An 8,796-nucleotide genomic window follows, 5' to 3' on the forward strand; every position below is an offset into this window, starting at 1 on the left:
CGCCAACAAGACAAGCCTTGATGAATATCAAAACAGGAAGAGGAGTAAATATTGGATTTACATTCCTCGGGTGGCCAGAAACAGGACTCCAAATGAATGCTAATGTTGCTTTGTGCTCGCTGGATCTGTAATAAAGTAACTGCTTGCTAACACACATGCTGTTTCAACTTTGTCAGGTGAAACCTGTGTGTTCAGATTATTCTGCTGCGCACAAGAGGCCAAAACATACCATATACTGCTTTAAGTGTAAAGGTTTTGTCAGCATATGGTGAAAGTTATCAGTATTCATGCTCGTGCTACATGGGTAATTAATTCAGTTTCTTCATGGCACATTTAAATGAGTGAAATTACTTGCATCCGGTCTCCGCCTCCGAGATTGTGAGATTGTTCTTGTTGTGTAACTCCTAATTGAGTAATTTCTACTGTTTTATATTGTAGTGACAGCCGAGTCAGTGCAGTGATTATATCAAGTTGACACTGCTAAGAGGAAGGATATGGTTAATTGGCTGTCTAATCTTAAACATAATGACGATTGTGTTCTTAATGTCTGAATCCTCTGTTGTTTTCTTCCATCCTAAAATGAACTCTGCACATGCAGTTATTACACATGCAGTGAGGTCCCCTCTTTAGTGCCTTTCGCCATAAGTCAACTCTTTCCCTTTAATGTATTTCAAATGCCATTCAAGCCAATTTTTAATGAAAATGTCTTGGAACAGGAGCCTGGAGATGAATCTGGATTGTCTTTTAAGTCCAATGTATCATCTATCCTAAGCAGTGAAAATAAATCAATACTGTTATATTAGAGCCTGGCTTTCCCCGTACATTGCATTCGCTCTAGCTGTCTCCATTACAGCGCCAAGTCAAATCCTTGCTGAAACCTGGTTGAGTTTGACTCTGCTCTGCCCGTCACATAATTCGAACAGCTGCTTTCTTGGTGGCTAATATACTACTTTATGAGGAAACATGACTGGAGACTGGAAGGGGATTAGGATTTATGAATGTGTGTATGTGCATGAGAGACACACAGAGGGAGAGTGTGTACATCCTCACTAGAGACATCCTCAATGTACAAGTTGTCTGCCCTATATGCTAGCAGTCTTAATATAGAAGGTGGATAAGAAGGGGACACTGCAAGAGTCTCTCCAAAGGACTCCAGCAGCTGAAACCTTTAATGCAGTAGTTTTGAGTAATTACCCTTTACGGACAACTCAAGAACTTGTGCTCTCTCTTTGTGCTGCAGAATATCCAAACCAGCCATCTGCAGCTCTTTGAATCCACGTTACAATAATATCTTAAGCTTGTAATTAAATACTTTATCATCAACGATAGCGTCTGGGGACCGAGGCCAATCCCCATTTGCTCATTAGCTTGTTCTAAGTTTAAAAGATAGTGTGGGGATATTTTTGACAGTTTGACAGTGCATTTTACAACAGGACAGAAAAGTTGGAGTGCCTTCATTTCTTGTTATTTATTTCAAAGCACAGTCGGAATGTGTTTCAGTCCGTGGATCTTCACACATTGCCTCTACACTCTCATTAGTTACCATGCAACTGCCACGCAGGAGGAGTTTGGAGATAATTTGAGTGCTGACAAAGATGGCAGCGATCAACCCTTGGGTATAATTTTGGTGAATCCCGGTCAGACAAAGTTGTGTGTGCGGTGACAAAATAGTATCACTGCGCCCTTTCAAGAAAACTGAAGCTGCATTCATTATCTCCAAAGATTAATTATATCATTAAGGTGTTGTTTTCCTCACCTCCTCACCATTGTTGTTATATAGTATTAAATGCTTAAATACATGCCATGTAAATCTGTTTAAAACATAATGAGTCATTATTTTGCCTGATGTCAGCTGCCCATCAATTTACAGTCCTCCCTGCACAGTGGAGGAATGTAATGAAGTATATATACTCAAGTACTGTACTTAAGGTCAAATTTAAGGTACTTACACATTAGTTGAGTTTTTCTATTTTATGCAGCTTTATACTTCTACTCAACTACATCTCACAGGTAACTATTTGTCTGGCAGCTTTATGTCATGCTGAAAACAGCTCATGAAAAGCTGACTTATTAGAGATACATGGTTCTCACAGGACAGCGACACCACAAACATAATGATCTTATAGGATATGATGCAAAGCTGTAGATTAAACTGCCAAACAGTATATAAATTAGTTATAATTAGTTCAGCCATAAGCATCTACAGCCATAAAATGCAAAATAAACATTCATGCAGCAGTAATGTGAATCCAAACGCATTGTATATAACAGTAAAACACTGATTTTACTGCATAACAAGTGCTTTTACTGACACTTTAAGTACTCTTTGCTGCTTACATGCTGTTACTCAAGTGAGGTTTTGAATGCAGGACTTGTAGTATTTTCACAGTGTGGTATTAGTACTTTTACTTGAGTAAAGGATCTGGATACTTTTCCACCACTGTGCCCACATCAGCAATATAATACTGAAACCTGCTGTGAAATAGATTTGGACACAACTACAGATGCAGAATTAATATCATTTTAAAGCTCTCAGGTCTGGATGAGATATTATGCAATACCACATGAGTGCTTCCACAATCTTTCTTTCCTTTTATTATCATATGGCAAGCAATAACCCCTTTGCCTTTCAGCCAACATCCATCATAATGTATCACATTTGTATAATATATAGTACAGGCCTAGTTTTCTATGCAATCCTGATGCATTTATAGCAGGCATCCCATCTATCAGATATCTCCTGCTGAGAGGTAGAAATAACTGGGTACTAAAATAGGGGGCTCTGAATTTCATAGTCCCTCTCCAACAATCAATAAGCTCCTCTTGACCTTTATGTGCATCAATAATGGTATTTCTGCCTTTTGGAGGAAGATAAGAACTTTAGTTCATCCTCAGATAGGAGTATTTCTCCCCCAGTGAAAACTGTTGGCTTAGGATTCAAGTGCTCAGGAGCTCAACCAAAAGCAAATATTGAGAGTTAAATGGCAGTAGAGAGAGTGTCCAAAGAGACCTGCTAGGAGAGGGAAATCAACCAATGCCTCTATGCACCTACTGTGCATATTTTTCATCCTTCCTTTGACCAATGCATGAATTAAGGCTTGCAAAGCCACTTGCCTTGGGTTGAACGTCTAACATAACATTGGTATTCAGTGTGTGTGTCCCCCTCTGTATGTCCACCTCTGAGTCATGCGGAATGAACCCTCAGCAGCACTAGGTACATGACCTTCCCTCCAACACCAGCACTGCTTCTGGCTCTCCACATGGTAACTTGTCAGCGCTCGCTCTCCCATCTATCTCTGTCTCTCTCTCTGTCACATACACAAGGGTGAAGAATTTGACCCCTAGGTCTTACACAATCATATCCTATCCTTTTTCACCCCAGAAGGCTTGGGACTTTTGCTCCGGCACCCAGGAACAAGTGACCTTTCGTGGGAATGTAATGAACACCAGCGACAGCCTCCTCATTCCATGTCTGGCTCCAAGCCTAAGTGACATGTAATGTAGTTTTCTACATGGTATGTGATACAGTAAAGCCAGCAATGGGTGCACAGTTAGAAACTGTGTCACTACCTTTTTTTTAAAGTCCTGTCTGTAATTAAGGAAAGGTAGTCTTGGGGTCCTGCAACATGCTTGAGCCCAGGACATCAGAACTGCTTACGTGACAAATAGCAGAGAGGACTTCATGTCCTTCCAGTCACGCTTGAAGGCTTGCATACTTAGTTTGGTGACTCATCTAAAGTGAGCTAGAGGCCTGTGTTGTTTCTAAATGGATTTTTGCTCTGAGACATTGGTAACAAAGTGCTAAAACAGATGGTTTAAGACAAGCCTCTTTGCAGTTCCTTATTTTAATGGCCCCTCTGGAAAAATCTAATAAATACACTATGTTATCACCTGCTCATGTCTCTGCTTTAAATGTGAGGCCTTCAGCAGAGAGCGGTGGTGGGTGATAGAAGAATATATTGTTAATACACAGCAAAGCACGGATGTCCCGCTCTGCCATAATGGCTAATGGCACACTGTTGGATACAACCCTCAGTGACATCTCTCCATTATCCTCAACCCTGCTTCTTATCTGTTCTCTAAAGAAAATACACAGGGTGGCTCCATCCCCGCACCAAAATAAGTGGCAGATAGAGAGCCAGATGGGGGAGAGGAAATGGAAGAAAGGAAAGTGCTTCTACACCAGCTGCTATCCTGAAAAGTGGTTACATTTATAGGAAGGGGAGCAGATCAAAGATGCCGAAACCATTACACACACATGTGGCCTCTTCTTTTCATGAGAGTCCAATGGGTCAGGTGGTAATGACTCCCCTTTCACATTAGAGGGTGTTTAGTGGGCCAAACCTGACAAAGGAATGGGATGATCAAAGAAGCTGTGCGGCACTGGCTTTGTGTGTTTGGATGGAGAGTGGGATTTTGGCCATGCGTGTGGGTGTGTGTGGATAAAAACCCTGACGTACTTCTGGGTAGGAGTAATGAAGCTGGGATATAATCTACTTTTTTCTGAAAGCTGTAGCCCAGAGGCCATGACAGCAGTGGAGAAAATGGCAAACAAAGCACAACAAACTTGGTCCTGTTAGGACACATACTACTGTATATCATATATTTGCAACACCATGGCTAAAAACTGAGCTTGTGCCATCTTCCCTCACTCTCTTTTGGATTTATCTTACTGCTTCATGCTATTTAAAAAAAATGGAAATTCCCCGAATATCAACATATATTTGTTGCCTAACACAATGGTGTGGTCATTTAGCATAAAAGAAAATCTCTACTTTCCTTTATGCTGAGAAATGCTATTTATACATTGGATGAAATATGAATTAGGTGATTAGGTTGTAGATACAAATAGCATCTTACATCACATTTTAGCATTTGATTTCTCTAAATACATCCCATGTCCACACTCACAGTATACAAACTGTATTGTCTGAACTGAAAGATTCTTTATTCACACACACACAGCCAAAAACACAATGTAAGGCAGCTTTCAGGCTCTTGCATCGGTTACACAGGGAAAGCATGCCTTTAATTAAGAATTCAATGCCACTGTGGAGGGCTCTGCAGACCTGCGCTGTGAATGTGTGTGTTTGTGTGTGCGTATTTACTGTACAGTATGTGCCTGTGGTTGTGCAAGTCTTCTGTAATAATGCATGCAAATAGACACGGCATCATCTGTTTTCTCATCTCATCAACATAGTCTACAGGAGCACAAAGACAACAACATGAGGAACAGCCTTTGGGTGCTTCTGCCAAAAATATTCCCACGTGTAATCACTCCCTGACATCCCAACATGACTCACATCACAGCTAGTAACGCCAAAACAACTGCAACAGCAGGATGCATCTGTGCAAAGAAGATGAAAACATGCTAACTCCTGGAGCAGAGGTCAACCACAGAAAGAGACAATGTTAGAAAAAAAGATGACAATGGACCTATCAAAATCTCATGCATATTACCATAAATATCAATTTTTGCTCACCTTGCAGTATCATAAGTGTCAGGAGTGACCTTCCATGATGATAAAATGCATCCTTGAGTTTCAGTCAACTGAGGCGCAGTTCTAATATCTCATCACTAGGAGGTGCACTTGTATGAAGCAAAACTTAAACTCCACTTCTCATAACCACAGCTCCCAAGTTCTTACACTGCAACTGTTTCTAGTAAAGCACTCACAAACCAGCAATAACAGACAATCTGAAACATTTCTCAAGCAGCAACGTGTATGATTTTGCCCAATACTCTAACTTCCCTTGTAAGGCATGACAGAGGTGATTGGATTGAACTTGTCTTGTTCCCCCAAATCATTGATTTTTTTTTGACGTTAGTGATGCTTGGCTGTGTACCTGCTCAGCAAATTAAGCAGCCAGCAGCTTATGAGAACGAAAACAGAGCGTCCATCTACGTCAATCAATTTCAAAAGCCCAGGGGGGTCGAAGTCATGCCATCAGCCCTCAAACAAAACATCCGTTGCCTTTGAGCTCTCAAACCCACAAGTCGATGCGAGTGATCGGGGAAAAGAGACATTTACCCAGCTGCATCAAGAGGGGTTTCCCCGGCGGTTTGGGTGGGTATTTCCCCCGGTAGGCTCATGCATAGCACAGATCATTAGACCAGAATGGCCACCCGCTGTCAAAGAAGAGGTGATAATGGCCTACTTACCATATTGACTTCTGATACCATGTCTATGCTGGCTATGTCTATATTCATTCCCACTCCAACCGGAGCACCTGGGACAGATCAAAAACAACGGTAAGCAACAGAGATACTGTACACCAAGTGCATCCTGTATCATCCAGTGACATATTAATAATGTGTTCGTGATGGGAGCACAGATTAACACTTGTGAATTTAGATGTCAGCCGGATAACAGTTGACAGTGTTCATTTCGGGTGGGATTAGATGCGCTGAGCTGCGGTCAAAAGTGCTGGTAATTACCCTAAAAGTTGTTTACATTGAATCATCTAGCCCTGAAACACATTTCCGTCGCAGTGCACACCTGGATCGGGACGTGGATATAAACAATAATTGGCGCTTAATTGTGTTCAGTTCCGACAGATGTGCACTGACAGCCACCTTACAGTAGTGATTTCTCAGTCGAATAAAAGAGCTGGCGTCCGCATTCAGCCACATCACTCATGTGTTCTCCCATTATGTCGGTATTCTGGGTTGTTTTTGGCACATTTTGCCTCGATAGCATCACATAAAATGACACAGACTGTGGCAGCAGCAGAAGCCGATAAGAAATGGCTCTTTTACTTCGCGAAACTTAACTGAGTTACCGCTGATTGTAGTAGTCATTTAAACACTGTACTATTATGCAGGCTGACGAGGCGCAAACTCGAACAGAGTTGGCGATAAAAACGAGTTCATTTACCTCCGAAATCTGGCCTCAATCGTATATCATAACCTTTCAACAGCCTATCCACCGTTTCTTTGACCAGAGACATATTGCTAGGGTCATTGACACTGGCACTGTGGGAGAAAACAGAGAGAAAGGGTGCACAGGAGGTTTAGGCAGAAGACATTCTCCAACCATAAAGTGTCCAAGTGTTTTCCATGCCGTCTGTAACAGTCACACTTAGTAAAAATGAGTGGAGCATCCCCCGACCCTTTCACTTACCTTTGCGCGCGCACCGCGGCCACCACGAGAGGGAACAACCAGACGCTAAAACACCTCATTCGTCTTATTCTGAAGACTGCCATACTTATTTGTGTGTTTTTTCTTTTACTGAAGGCAGACGAGGTCCAACTTATTCTTGCCAGTGCAGTAATTCCAATGCCGGGCGCATGCGTATTCCCGACCACAACATCAAGAAGCGGCGCTGCTGCTGGTAGTGGCAGATGTAGTACCCAGCCACGGAGGAGATTTAAAGGAGAACCAAGACTGTAAGTTACTCAGGGGCACACGGGGGTCCCCCTGGTTTCTTTACACCCAGTGTGGCTGATTAAGATGCGGTCACTGTGACGGGAGAGTTGGCGGTTCGATTCCACGGGGGCGAGGTGGAGCATGTGGGTGGGGTTGTCTCTCTCTCTGCGTTCGCTCTTCAGACACCCGTCAGCCAGCTCATCTCGCTGTCCTCGAGCAAGGCACTTAACCCCGCCGCTCCAGCAGAGCGCTCGGGGGCTCCCGGCTGGGTGGGGGTGGGGGGCTGGACTGGACAGCTCCCAGTGTCAGCGTGTGTAACCTCCTGTGCGTGAAGCAGAGCAGCACCACAGAGAGCGTTCAACTTCACTCCAAGCTGACCGCCAACACAAACTTTCACTCCACAAATGCAAATGTGAGACAATGGTGGGGTTGTGTTGTTTATTAGAGAGCTACAGGCTACATCGTGTTATATTTGCATTTATATTGTTTATTGCAAACTACTGATATTGATCAGTGACATCAATCCCTCCGTGCATGAGTGGGAACTCGCACAGATACCGAACAAGGCAGATAAAAGTGTTCTTGGAGCTTGTGGTATTGGTTAGGTCTGTCAGGCGGGTCCCACGGGACGGCTGAGGGAGCAGAGCACATTCACCGTTTGCTCCTTCCCTCCAAGAACGGAAGAAAGAAGCAGCCCTCACTCTCAGTTACTGACTCTGTCCGTGGTCCTGACATTAGTGACTTCGGTCACCCTCTCTCTCTGACTCTGTCCATTGTGCTGAAACCTGCCCCCCCCCCCCCCCCTCTCATGATCGCTTTCTCTCCACATAAAAAAAAAAGGGGGGGGGTTCCGTGCTATAAATGCATCCCTGCACCAACAGTTGCTCACGCATCGATCTCCACGCATTCGGGCCTCTGACGAAAACGAGAAGCGTGGCTTAATGCGCTGAGAGGCGCTGTGCCAATGCAGTGCCCGGGGCTTGGAAGCGGGATGCATGGAGCAGAGCAGTATGCACTGAAGCCTACACACAGCACATCTCTCGCAGCCATGCGCGCTTGTGGCTCCACGCACTGGTAAGCAGGATGCGCGCCACTGTGTAAACTCGGACACGTACTATCATGGATATGGTGGGATCAGAGGCGGATGCTAGGGCAATGAGCCCTGTGTAGGAGTCCTACAGCGGCTCTGCTGCCAGAGAGAGGAGGGGAGCTGAAGTGATCCAGCCAGGAAGATGCTGTACTGTAAAAGCACAAGTAAATAATGAGGACTGTCCATAACATGATTGCATTCCTGCTGAGATTGCATTGCTTTGTTCGCATTAAATATTGAAATCCATTTTATTATTTTAAAATTATCTAAAAATCTGCGCTCTATTTGACCTGAAGGAGGCGCTGTAAAATGTGAAGGATTTCAAAGCCAAATTAA

The 8,796-nt window shown here is 43.6% G+C and overlaps 1 protein-coding gene across 1 annotated transcript in view; it reads right to left on the bottom strand.

Annotated features, from left to right (window-relative positions):
• The window catches only part of LOC139344579 (gamma-aminobutyric acid receptor subunit beta-2), a 60,555-nt gene extending 53,068 nt beyond the window's left edge, over positions 1-7,487 (bottom strand). The window contains exons 1-3 of the mRNA XM_070982866.1: positions 7,125-7,487; positions 6,879-6,976; positions 6,164-6,231 (exon numbers count right to left, since the gene is read on the bottom strand). Coding sequence (XP_070838967.1) covers positions 6,164-6,231; positions 6,879-6,976; positions 7,125-7,207 — 249 coding nt within the window. The 5' untranslated portion in view covers positions 7,208-7,487. The remainder of the gene's footprint in view (positions 1-6,163; positions 6,232-6,878; positions 6,977-7,124) is intronic.
• Between the last annotated feature and the right edge of the window lie 1,309 nt (positions 7,488-8,796).

This window comes from Chaetodon trifascialis, chromosome 16, assembly GCF_039877785.1.
Source record: "Chaetodon trifascialis isolate fChaTrf1 chromosome 16, fChaTrf1.hap1, whole genome shotgun sequence".
Taxonomy (NCBI): Eukaryota; Metazoa; Chordata; class Actinopteri; order Chaetodontiformes; family Chaetodontidae; genus Chaetodon; species Chaetodon trifascialis.